Source organism: Leuciscus leuciscus (genome assembly GCF_965113295.1).
Source record: "Leuciscus leuciscus genome assembly, chromosome: 20".
Taxonomy (NCBI): Eukaryota; Metazoa; Chordata; class Actinopteri; order Cypriniformes; family Leuciscidae; genus Leuciscus; species Leuciscus leuciscus.
In genome coordinates, this window is record NC_138744.1 from 32,292,683 (window position 1) to 32,306,701 (window position 14,019).

The 14,019-nt window shown below is 38.2% G+C and overlaps 1 protein-coding gene and 1 long non-coding RNA gene across 3 annotated transcripts in view; one reads left to right on the forward strand and one right to left on the reverse strand.

Moving 5' to 3' along the window:
• The window catches only part of LOC309484253, a 288,989-nt gene that overhangs the window by 42,869 nt on the left and 232,101 nt on the right, over window positions 1-14,019 (reverse strand). The window lies entirely within an intron of this gene.
• lars2 (leucyl-tRNA synthetase 2, mitochondrial) overlaps window positions 1-14,019 on the forward strand; it is a 93,151-nt gene that overhangs the window by 9,713 nt on the left and 69,419 nt on the right. Inside the window, exon 3 of the mRNA XM_082150588.1 lies at window positions 11,303-11,587. Coding sequence (XP_082006714.1) covers window positions 11,303-11,587 — 285 coding nt within the window. The remainder of the gene's footprint in view (window positions 1-11,302; window positions 11,588-14,019) is intronic.

Here is a 14,019-nt window from a genome sequence, read left to right on the forward strand (position 1 = left end):
GCTGCAGTTGCTGATTGCATTTATTAATGGCATCATTCAAAGACAGAAAAAATGCTGGACTGAAAGCTCAAATCTCGATGTACGTGGATCAGACTTTATCAAACCAACCAGCCCAGAGAATAATCACATTACAACCCATTCAGTGCTAGTAACATTTGAAAATTTGATTTGAAGCTAAAAGTATTTGAAAATAAAAGACAAAAGAACACAACTGTACTTAGATTATTTTATGAGGGAATGAAATGCTCATCTTGACTTGTGAATAATGTGATCAGAAATGGCAATACAATATATAACAATGCTGACTATTGTCATTGATTGTAAGCAGGGTCAGAATTTTTTTATTTGTATAATTACCTTATTAAATGTATACGTTGACTTTTATGTCAAATATTTAAGTTTAACCAATTACTCAAATCAATCAGAATTAGCCTGGCAAGCCAGACCCACATCAAGATGTTGGGTCTGGGAACTCACCATTAGTAGGGCTCAATCCGAGGGGCGGGACACATCCAAACACATCTTCCTTTTTTAAGAATGACTTCAGTGCCGTTCTTTGTTCTTTTCTTAAAGAAAACTTCAAGTCCTCCAGATTTAGACTGAGTCTAGATTTCTAGGCTAAATCAGAATACTATAGGCTATTACATTTTATGAGCTTCAACTAAATCCATCCATTCCATCCATTCCATCCATTCCATCCATTCCATCCATTCCATCCATTCCGTCCGTCCATCCGAAAAATATAAATTATTTTGATAAATGCTTTTCCTTCATTATCAGGACTGTTGTAACACCCTGACATTTTTGACTTGCCACATTACAAAATAAAAAAAATCAGTATATGTGCACAACTTTTTGTGTTTTTCCTCTTAAATGCAGTTTCTGTGCAGGCTTTGCAGTATCAAGGCAAGTTTATTCATACGCTATGGCAATTCAAAGTGCTTTACATAGAAAGGAATAAAAATAACTACTAAATAAAAGCAAGGAAAATTAAAACAGTTATAAAAGGAATTAAAAGAGATAAGTAAAATTAATTAAAGTAGTAAAAATATGATACATGGAATAAACTTCTCATCTGGCAAAACACAGGTGTATCTTATTTTGCTCTTACCCAATTCTCAGTGCCATTTGAGTTCAGTTTAGAATCAAAAGGAAGAATACAGTGCAGTCAGTCGGATGTGGATACAGTTATAAAAAGAATTAAGAGATAAACTGGCAAAACACTGGTGTATCATATTTTGAACAGCTGCTTGTTATACTGTGAGATTATCCCATGTGGATTGTACTGTGTCTGTGGTGATCTTTCGACGCGCCTAAAAATCTATTTGACGTCTCCAATAGACCCGATTTTTCCCTAAAATCGGACAGGAGGAGCTCTAGGACTGACTTTTCAGGTTCACCGCCCCATCAGTCTGCACCCCCCAAAAAAACATTTGTTCGGAAGCTCTAGGAATGGAGTCGATCCAGTCCGCACCCCACAGAACCTCGAGTTTAATTATACATCAAACTCACTTCTCCACCACAGACCCAGGCCATCAGCTTCGTTTCATCTCTCAATTTCTCCAATTAAGTAAGTTATGTTTGTCTCTTATCCAATTTTCAGTGCCATTTGAGTTTAGAATCAAAATGAGGATGCAGAAATAATATACAGTGTAATCAGTTGGACGCACAGTGCTCAGTAAATGCACAGATAAACAGATGTGTTTTGAGTCTGGATTTGAATGTGATACTGTAGGAGCACATCTGATCTCTTCTGGAAGCTGGTTCCAACTGCGGCTGGCATAATAGCTAAAAGCGGACTCGCCATGCTCAGAGTAAACCCTTGGTTTTTCTAGCTGATATGATCCTAATGATCTGAGTGATCGGTTTATATTCAGTGAGCATACAGGTATCTGCAATGTATTGAGGTCCTAGGCCATTGAGTGATTTATATACCAGTAATAATACTTTAAAATCAATCCTAAATGTAACTGGGAGCCAGTGTAAAGTCCTGAGGACTGGTGTTTGATGTGTTCATATGTTCTGGTTCTGCTCTGCGTTCTGTGTGAGTTACAACTGTCTTATGGTCTTTTTGGGAAGGCCAGTGAGGAGTCCATTACAATAATCCACCCTGCTGGTGATGAAAGCATGAACAAGTTTCTCTAAGTCTTGTCTGGAAACAAAGCATCTAATTCTTGCAATATTTTTGAGATGATAGTATGCTGATTTAGTTATTGCTTTGACATGACTACTGAAACTAAGGTCTGACTCCAGAATCACACTGAGATTCCTGACTTGATTTTTAGTTGTTTGACCCCTAGAGTGAAGGTATGCGTTCACCTTGAGAACTTCATCTTTGTTTCCAAACGCAATGACTTCAGTTTTGTATTTGTTTAACTGAAGAAAGTCTTTGCACATCCAACTGTTGACTTCATCAATGCATCGGCACAGGGAGTCAATAGGGCTGTAGTCGTTAGGCGATAGGGCTAAGTAGATCTGTGTGTCTTCTGCATAGCTGTGGTAAGCAATTTGGTGATTTATGTTTTGCCTGTATCAGTATTTAAGCGAATATCGTTTATTATCTTTACAAGCGCTGTCTCTGTGCTGTAATGTGGTTGGAAACCAGATTGAACATTGTCAAAGTATCCATTCGAGCTTAAGAATTTGTTCAGCTGATTGAAGACAACTTTTTCAGTGATCTTGCCTATGAAAGGAAGATTTGAGATTGGTCTGTAATTGCTCAATATGTTGCTATCCAGATTGCTCTTTTTCAGGAAGGGCTTAAAAACTGCAGTTTTAAAGGGGTGGTATAATGCCCCTTTCACAAGATGTAAAATAAGTCTTTGATGTCCTCAGAGTGTGTATGTGAAGTTTTAGCTCAAAATACCCCACAGATATTTTTATATTGCATGTTAAAGTTATCACTTTTGGAGGGTGAGCAAAAACGCACCGTTTTTCTGTTTGTCCCTTTAAATGCAAATGAGCTGCTGCTCCCAGCACAGGGGGCGGAGCTACAACAGCTTGTGTCCTTTTACCTCACACAGACATTCACTGAAAATTTCAAAAACCTTTAGCCTCTTATGTTCAAACCAGAGTCAGACAATGATGGAGAGACTCAAGAAGAAGTGACAACATGTAGAAGCAACAGGACATTTCTGAATGGTTAGTTGATGAATTTATGTAGCTTATGTGTAGTTATCTTCGGGTCATTGATTAGCATATTCTGTCATGATAATCTATAAATCACGTTCCCGGGGCGGGGTTTATGTAAATTATTGGGTTCATGATGTCACTAACCCGGGAGGAATGTTGTGTAGTCCCTACCAGCCGTTTGTTGTAGTCCTTAAAAAGCAATTTCTTTAAAAGCAAATATCTTCTTCCTTTGCTTTGAGCATTGTAACTTTGCAGATGTTGTTTATGCTCAAACAGCAACATTACACACTAACTAAAGTTAGAAAAGTGAAATCATAATCAACCACCTTTTTAAGGGACTTAAAAAGTCCCATAGAGAAGTGAGGAGTTTACCACTTCTAGGAGATCTGCTTCTAAGCAGTTTAACACACTTTTGAAAAAGGAAGTGTGTCAAGGGCGCAGGTTGATGTATTAAGGTGCTGTATGGTTTCTTCCAGACTTTTACCACTAATTTCTTCAAAATCAGACATAGTAACTTTCTGCGGATGTGGTCTGATCTGTCTGACCTCAGTGCCACACGAGGATATGCTGATCGCCTTTCTGATATTATTGATTTTCTCAGAGAAGAAGGAAGCAAGCTCACTACATTTGCGGTCTGAGAGCATTTCACTGGGAATCTGGCTTGGGGGGTTTGTTAGACTCTCAGTAGCAAAAAGAGTGTGTGTGTTGTTTTTTTCTGTTTATAACATTTGAGAAGAAAGTCTGTCTAGCTTTGCCTAGTTCCACATTGAAAGCATGGAGGCTGTCTTTATAGATGTTATAATGGACTACAGGTTTTGTCTTCCGCCACATGCGCTCTGCTTTTCTGCATTGTCTTCTCATGTTTTGCACTGCTGTTGAGTTTCTCCAAGGTGCTTTTTGTCTGCCACTCTTCTTCCTGACTTCCACAGGAGCAATATCATCTATTACACTCTGAACTTTTGAGTTAAAGGACTCAAGGAGAGAATCATCAGAGTCCGCAGATATGCTTGGTGTTAAAGAAAATAAAAAGCATCTGTAATGGTAGGAGACGTGTCCTGCAAGGTCTGTCTGTCTGGCTTCCGTCTTGTTTGTCTTAATCCCAACATGCATCTCAAGTGCATGTGTTGTTTACTGTTTTCTAATATATATATATATATATATATATACACTCACCTAAAGGATTATTAGGAACACCATAATAATACTGTGTTTGATCCCCTTTCGCCTTCAGAACTGCCTTAATTCTACGTGGCATTGATTCAACAAGGTGCTGAAAGCATTCGAAATGTTGGCCCATATTGATAGGATAGCATCTTGCAGTTGATGGAGATTTGTGGGATGCACATCCAGGGCACGAAGCTCCCGTTCCACCACATCCCAAAGATGCTCTATTGGGTTGAGATCTGGTGACTGTGGGGGCCATTTTAGTACAGTGAACTCATTGTCATGTTCAAGAAACCAATTTGAAATGATTCGAGCTTTGTGACATGGTGCATTATCCTGCTGGAAGTAGCCATCAGAGGATGGGTACATGGTGGTCATAAAGGGATGGACATGGTCAGAAACAATGCTCAGGTAGGCCGTGGCATTTAAATGATGCCCAATTGGCACTAAGGGGCCTAAAGTGTGCCAAGAAAACATCCCCCACACCATTTGGGGACTACAGACGAAAATTAGCCTTTGGCTAAATCCGGTGCAATGCATGAAATGTGAATTTTATGTTAAAAATTGTACATGGTCCCTTTATAAATAATAAAAAAATTACACCACCACCACCAGCCTGCACAGTGGTAACAAGGCATGATGGATCCATGTTCTCATTCTGTTTACGCCAAATTCTGACTCTACCATCTGAATGTCTCAACAGAAATCGAGACTCATCAGACCAGGCAACATTTTTCCAGTCTTCAACTGTCCAATTTTGGTGAGCTCGTGCAAATTGTAGCCTCTTTTTCCTATTTGTAGTGGAGATGAGTGGTACCCGGTGGGGTCTTCTGCTGTTGTAGCCCATCCGCCTCAAGGTTGTGCGTGTTGTGGCTTCACAAATGCTTTGCTGCATACCTTGGCTGTAACGAGTGGTTATTTCAGTCAAAGTTGCTCTTCTATCAGCTTGAATCAGTCGGCCCATTCTCCTCTGACCTCTAGCATCAACAAGGCATTTTCGCCCACAGGACTTCCGCATACTGGATGTTTTTCCCTTTTCACACCATTCTTTGTAAACCCTAGAAATGGTTGTGCGTGAAAATCCCAGTAACTGAGCAGATTGTGAAATACTCAGACCGTCCCGTCTGGCACCAACAACCATGCCACGCTCAAAATTGCTTAAATCACCTTTCTTTCCCATTCTGACATTCAGTTTGGAGTTCAGGAGATTGTCTTGACCAGGACCACACCCCTAAATGCATTGAAGCAACTGCCATGTGATTGGTTGATTAGATAATTGCATTAATGAGAAATCGAACAGGTGATCCTAATAATCCTTTAGGTGAGTGTGTGTGTGTGTGTGTGTGTGTATATATATATATATATATATGTATATATGTATGTCAAAATAAAACAAAAGTACAGAATATGTCCTTTTCATTTATATCAAGAACTTTGTCTGGGTTTTCTCCTGTGGTGTTTCGGCAGTGGTTTGAAGGTGCTCATGTCATGGCTTCTAAAATTAGTCTGACCCGGAGCCGAGACCATTTAACACCTTTTGCTTTCATTCCCCAGACGTGTGTGCAGCATCTGCTTTGTTTTCATCAGCGTTTCTCTCTATTGTTTTCTCACACTGTTTGTTTTCACATGTTCTCACTACACAAGGGGCTTCTTACACAGTCATTGTGCTTTAAATAAAAAAATATGCTTCTCTTGTGCCCCGAATAGATTTCAGTAGGGTCGACTCTGTGTAAACTGACCTCAATTGTTTATGCACCAAATTTATCAGAGTTTCCTCACCGTACACTCATCTGAAGACTGATTCACGGGCACGAAGGGAAAAGCGTCTTGGAGAGATGCGGTGGAGATGTATTCTCTCCCAAAATGTGTCCTTGTCTCTTTCAGCTGCTGAATAATTCAGGCCTTTTTGACCCGCACTGATTAATGCTTTCCCAGTGCGGCGAGCTTCTTCAAAGCCGTCATGAATCATTAAAACTGCTGTGGAGAGCGTGACTGAATGAATGAGCCTTAGCGGATGTCGCAGGTCAGTCTGCGTTAAGACAAGTAATGTGAATGCCTCATTCATTCATCTATGTATTCATAGATCATGAATGCATCTCAACCGCATCTCTCCAAGAAGCTTTTCCCTTCGTGAATCAGTCTTCAGATGGGTGTACGGTGTGGAAACTCTGATAAATTTGGTACAATTGAGGTCAGTTTACACAGTCGACCATACTGTATGAGCTCTGCTGTGAGAACTCCACGATATTAAGTTGTAAACTTGAGTTGCTGCTTTACTAAGCGTGATCGCATGTATTTGACCAGGATGATCCAGGCAGAATATTATTACAAGCAGCAACGTGAACATAGGTCTACCATGATTGTTGCTGTTGATAGGCAATATGACCTTTTTTTTTTCCTTTTTTTTTTTTTGATATGAGAAATTCTATTTCTCGATGATATATATCAAGATAATGTAATTCTGTTTATTCTGTCATTTAAAAATAAGAAAAAAATAAGCATTAAACATAAACATTATGTTTTTCAGGTACAATAGATTTATTTAACATCATGTAGTTAGAATTAGTACAGAAATGTAATAATCAAATGTAAAAACAGAATATTGCATAAATTCACAGCATGAATTAAATATAAATGTATTCTTATTAAAGGTAAAAAAAAAAATCAAATTTTTTTGATTCACATTGAGACAGAGCAGCAGGTTTATTTGGCTGCTGTCACTTTAAGACCAAACGCACGCACGGATCCATTATACTAATACACGTCCGGTTTACACCCAACTGTTTACTTTCACTTGAGACATAACCAGCTGTGTTTGCATGAACAATGCACACCATGGGCATTTGAAATTAATTGCATGTGTATCGGCCATTCATGCGCAATAAGATGTGAAAGACAACTGAATTAGTGGTCGCATGCTGAGAGACTCGACTTTTTGTACACATACTTTCTGATTCAATTATAGTAGTGTTTTTGCAAGGGTCGCTCATAGTAGTATTCCAATGCTAGTTTGATATTTTGTTCTAGAATTTGTTCTTTGTTCAAAATGTTTTAAACAAGACATATTATGCTTTTTTTTTCCATGTTCATCTTTCTTTAGTTTGTAATGTTGCTGTTCGAGCATGAAACTGAAATGCTTGTGCTGAAATATTTAACATTCTACCAGTGATAAACTGTGCTAGATGATGAGTGTTTTGACTTCATAATGCATAACAGTGACTGTAAACCATGCATTTTAGGCATGGGAGTGGCATATGTTTTTTATTTTATTATTATTATTATTATTATTATTTGCATTTTAACTATACACATGAACATATACATTTCCATGTAAAAGAAAACAAGAAAAAAAGAAGAAAAAAAAGAAAGAAAAAACAGCCTCTCAGTATTTTACATTGATATTCTATACCTCCTCTTTTCTTAGTCTTTTATGAACACCTTTCCAAGTCCACCACATTTTAAGAACGATCTGAAAGGTCCCCAAACTCCATCAAAAACTGTATATTTGTCCCTTAAAATAAAAGTCATATTTTCCATTCACATATTTGTTACCTTTTCTTTTAGCCAATGTCCTATACTTGGTGTGCGCAAATACTTTTCCAATTTAAAGTCAAGCAAATAGAAATTTGCTTGAAACTTCAAGCAAAACGGCTTATATTTATAAATATATACTCTTTCTTTTTTAACTTGATTTCATTAGGAAGTAAATGTAATAGAAAAAGTAAAGGTGACAATGGAATGTTAACATCAAGGATCTTCTCTATCATTTCTTTCACACCTTTCCAAAATGTTTTGACTTCTTCGCACTCCCATATGCAATGTAATAATGTACCTTTAAACTCACTGCACCTTAAGCAAGTGTCAAGGACATTTTCATTATATTTATCAATACAACTGGAGTTATATAAATCTGCATCAACCACTTATATTGCAGCAGTTTCAGATGTGTGTTCATGGGAGTGGCATATGTTGAGTTGTGGCAAGAAAAATGCAAGCATAAAAACCTATTCTAATAGACCTCAAAAACAAGAATCAAGACATAATGGGTCCCCATTAATGCAGGAATGATTTGTGTTCTTGCCTTTTGCTTTTTATTCAATTGTTGGTGTCCAAGATGAACCTTCCCAGACAAATCTTGGATTAGTGACAATCTGTATAGCTTTTAACATTTAGTGAACCGTTGAATGAACATACATTTTCATTATATTTTTAATCTGTTTATTAGCACTTAAAGGAATATTCTGTTTTCATTACAAGTAAAGCTCTTCACAAAATTAATTTCGACTTCTCCTTTTCTCTAAAATAAGCAAAAATCTCTGTTACAGTGAATGGGGCCATTTTGTAAACATTACAATCCTGTTTCAAAAGTATAGCCACAGGCGTAAGGAATATGTGAGTTAACATGATTTTTGTGTGAAAAATGACTTAACCTTTTCTGTGTAAAGTTATATCTAATTTTATTTCATTGCCACAACAACACAGACCTAAAAAAAACAGTTTTATCTGAATAATTCATGTAAGTGCATTTATAAACTTATAAGATTCACATTTCTATTTACATTCTCAAAAAATTGGTCATGTTAACTTTCAGTATAGTTGCCTCACCAGAACATTGATAAAAAAAAATGTTTTTAAGGAAATCAAAGTCAAAATGATTCACTTCACATGTATTCATTGGATTGGAATCCACTGCTGCTTCAATGTATATGTAATGAGTGATTATAATCAATGTATTAATCAATATTTTTCCTTCTAAATATCAAATGAGTTGAATGACTTCTCTGAAGATTTTGCTTTGTTATAGAAGTAACCAGTGTGATTACTGAAATGTTCTTTTCATGTATTCTCCAATGTCTGTATTTGATATCTGAATGCAGTAACAGTGCTTGCTCATTTAGCCCGGCTTCCAGAAATGAAATGGGGACTTGTTTTGTGTTTGAGAAAGGTCTTCAACGTGTTAAAACATACAGGGGTCATTGAAGCCAATAATTTAAGGGACCATTTCTTTGTTAAAGAAGAGAGAAAAGAGAGGTTCTTTCTCTTCCTTGAGAGAAAGAGCGTGTTATCTTGATGTTTTGAGAAAACTCTCCTGTTTATTGTTAGAGCCTGGCCATTCCCAACCTTGGAAAAGCTGTGTGTCGGTGTGTGTGTTAGTCTTCTTGGTTACAGGTTAAGGAACCACTGGCATTATTGGAGATTGACTGAGTTGTTGTTCGGGATATGTTGGCACCCAGCAACCCAAATCTGCGACCTGGAAGGTCACGACGTGCCTAACTTCAGGGTCCAAGTGTCAGCTGCATAATCGATAGAGATATGCTTCAGTCTATCTGTATATGTGTAAAATTACTATATTTATCTATTTCTTAGCCAATCAGAAACTGCAACCTGAAGCAAGGATGTAGCGTAGACCTTGGTGAAGGGTATAACTGGTGTGTGTGTGGTGTAGGGTATAACTGCTGTGATCTTTGTAACTGTAAGCGGGGTTACGGCCTACAAACTCCTGTGTGAGTCTTGAAGCTGACTTCTGCTGATGAAACTGCAAACTATCTTCAGTAAAACTTTTCTTTAATTTATTATAATTCTGACTCCTTGGGTTCTAAACTGTTAACCCCTAACTGTTCAACATAGTACAAGCTAGAACAGCGAGGGCTTAAGGAATAGTGAGCATAGAGGAGATTTATTTATTTGTTTTTATTAGCAGGATGCGGTTGTGTGTTCACGGAAGAGATGAGTTTTCATATGCTTCTTGGAAACCGTGAGGGATTCGGCTGTCCGGTTGTGGTTGGGAAGATCATTCCACATCCTTGAGAGTGATTTTGTGCCTCTCTGCGGTGAAACCTTGAGGCGAGGCTCACTTCCAGGCTTCTGGAGGAGATGTAGACCATGGATGTGGACTCGTGGGAGAGGGCGAGGGATTGAGGAGCCCGTGGCTGCTCTGTAGGCAAACGTCAATGTCTTGAACTCGATGCGAGCCATAACCGGAAGCCAGTGCAGAGAGATAAACAGAGCTGTGACATTTGCAGAGGTTTGGTTGCACATGTTGGAAGCCCAGCCAGAAGAGTATTGCAATAGTCCAGTCTAGAATTGACACGGCCTGGACGAGAAGCTGTTCATGCACATCTTCCTAATGTTGTGCAGTGCAAACCTGCTTTTTTTTGTGTGTGTGATAATCCATATTATGCCAAAACTACTTCTTGTATTGAACACAAATTATTTCTTTACAACTTTAAGGGTTTGTTCACACTTGGCAGGTTTAGTTTGGTTAAAATGAATTCTTGTGCGATTGCTCTGTTAGTGCAGTTCATTTGAATAAGTGTGAACGCTGCCATCTAAACCCTGGTGCGCATCGAACAAGCGGACCAAGACGCTGAAAAGATGAGTCTCGATCCACTTCCAAACGAACTCTGGTGCGGTTCGAAAGAAATATGAACACAACACGGACCAAACACATGTAAACGAACCAAAAACAGGAAGATGTGACCCTAAAAAGGTCCTGTTTTTTCTCATCATAGTCTCGATGTTGCCCGTCAGAGTTCAGTACAGATGTCAGAACCGCGTCTCCTCACAGCAGATCTGGGTTTGTGTGACGGAGGGATTCCTGACGCTGTTTTGACTCCTTTACACACTTTATAAGCTCTTCAGGAGTTCTCAGCTGGTATGTCGGTGCATTTATCCCAGAACACAGTGTTGTTTTGGATGTTCGCTAAATTCCGTCTCGAAATATATGTCATAAAAGCCGACCAGCCGATCAGGTTGTGCACATATCCCTATGCCTTTAGGTTCGGTATCTTTAGGTTCGTGTTTAAAATGCCAATGTGAACGCTAAGCGGAACAGGGCTAACTTTTTTGGGGGGGATTCGGACCAATCGAACCAAGCGAACCGAACTACAAGTGTGAACACACCATAAATCTTTAAAACCTTTTTAGAAATTTTTGAAATAAAAAAAAACATCTGTCTATTTAAAAGGAAAAGGCACAGAATAACTCTTCTGTTTTTCTTGTTTAGAGCTCCCGGAAGAAGTTCTACGTCCTCTCCATGTTCCCGTACCCGTCGGGTCGTCTTCATATGGGTCACGTGAGGGTTTACACCATTAGCGACACCATCAGCCACTTCCAGAGGATGAGGGGCCATCAGGTAATTTTACTCTTAAAAACAGTAATATCAGAATTGACTCCGCTCTGTCACCGCCAAACACACAGTTTGATCCATTTTTATATTCACCCACCTACACACAGACATACCAAAACACATTCCCATGAAAGTAAAAGCTGCAGTGAAGGTCTGCTGGAATGATGTGTGTTTTAATTATGAGGTGTCTGAATAATGGAAACAGTGTGAATATGTTCTTAATTAGAGCTGCTCCTAACTTTGTCTATGTTCAGAATGATGTCATCATCTGTGTGAATGTTTCTGAAATGTGCTGTCAGTTCATAACAAGGAACGGCAGGTCATAACGGACATCATTATCCTGATGCTAGACTGATGGAGGATGTTGTTTAGGGGTGGGTGTTGTGACCTGAGTTGATATCACTGCATGCTTAATTGTATGTCATGCTAACCGTACATAAAATAAAATATAGAAGAGTCATTTTGCTGGAAATTCGACACATGATTTATAATATAAATATACAGTATATAGCTCGCATCTGGTACAGCAGCATTGCAGAGTCATGATAACAAGCTCAAAGACTTGTAGAAGCAAGTTCAAATGGATCGGTTGCTTTTTTTTGTTCAGGATTAAATGTTTAAATGTTTGGGATTTGGTGTAGGTGGTACATTAGTTTCAAGCGCAATAGAGCATTAACCTTTTAGCTCCACTCACTGGACATTTCAGTTCCCAACTGCCGTGAAACGTGCAACAACCAGCGTGATTCAAGTGTTGTGAAACAAACAAGAAGGATGCTTAATATCATTTTGAGATATCTTGAAAAATATTTGAGCCTGGGTTGGTCTATTTTTAAATAAGTTTGAAATGAAAGGTTCTTTATTACTTTCTTTTTTAGAACTTAGAATTAGAATTAGACTCAAAACAGTCAAACTGGATTTCCTACTCTAAATTCTGATTGGACGAGTGATGTACAAATTCTCTGTGAAATAGCTAAATGTTCCTTTAATGTCGTCTTGGTAACTAATTAGCATATTATTAACATTTTGCAGTAACATCTTGGTATAAATAGCAGTTCTGCTAGACTGTTATGCAAATATATCAAATGCAATGTAAACAGTATAAGTTTCTACTGGTTTGTACTGTAACTCTATTGAAACCAGTTGTGAGTTGAGTCTCGGAAAGATCTCTATTTGCTTGAGTTTCTGTTTACGTCATGTATTCCAAATCGCTCTCTAATGGTTTTGGATGCAGTCGAGATCAAGGAAGCTCACTACATTCAGCGTGTCTGCCTAGGGCTGTGTGATTATTGGGGGAAAAAAAGATTTCCCATTATTCTTCTGGTACTTTGGCTGGTTTAGGACTGCCATGGACAGCCGACTTCTGAAGCTTGTCATATTCTTCATGTTCTGTGCGTTGGTTAGTTCAAAGCTGCAACAGAAATGAAGTTTCCCACCACAATGGAGTATTTGTCCCTTTAAAGTTAAACAGATTTTTACATTTTGTTTTTTCTAACCTTGTTAGATGTTTGCATCATATTTTGTCAAATTGTTACATTAAATAAATTAAATTGGATTACCAATCAAATGAAATCAGTGTCACCAAAATGCATCTGCACTGCAGAAGTGGCACAGAAGCTGCATCTGAAGTGGCATTTAGATGTATTTATTTACACACACTGTTTAATGCAGCTCAGAGGTGGCTTGAATGCATTTTCAATTGCATAAACTGAAACCGCTCGTAGGTGGCGGCATGTCACTGTCTTAATGAGTTATTAAATCATTCATTAAAACGATTCGTTCAAAACATTTGTTCTGCTGTGGAACTTTTAATTGTCAAAACAAAGCAAAAGCAGACAATATTGTGTCTAAATGTAACTCACAATAGCTAAGTTTACATGGACATCTTTCGTTTCAGTCTTAATGAATTAATTCCGATTGATGAATCCAAACGTAGTGTTTACATGAACTATAAACTATAAAGTGATTGGGTTGATGTGTGCGTTTGTCACAAGGTATTCTCCTATTCTCTTACATTGCTTATTTTCTTTGATTTCGGGTCCTAATTAGAAGATGACGAGCGCATGAACCGTTGTTTGGTGCTGCTTGTGTTTATCAAGCAGGAAAAACGCCTCCAACAAGGCGTCTGTGGATGAGAGTTCGAAACAAGAACTGATGGGACGGTCCTGCTCCACTTCACAGATTAATTAATTAGCAGAACTTTAAGGCTTAATATAATTTAAACGGATGAGTTATACAAAAAATCACCCCCTTCACAGTTGTCATGAAGGGCAAAATTAGCATTATAGACCAAAACCACTTTTTGTACCAGGCTGTAAACATATTTTTTTCTGCTGTAAAGTTTAGCATTTTAACATGGGGATTTATGGGATTGACTCTCTTTTAGAGCCTGTCTCTAGTGGCCAGTCGATGAAGTGCAGTTTAAGTCACTTCCATGTGGGATTCAAGAGAGAGACTGGAAAGTTGCCACTTGTTCATACATCATTACGCTGTTGTTAACTTTTTGTTTATTATAAAATCAATATGACAATTGCAGTCGTGCTGATATTCAGGGAAAAGCGGCTTGTGTGACATTGCTGAACTATATGACAAGATCA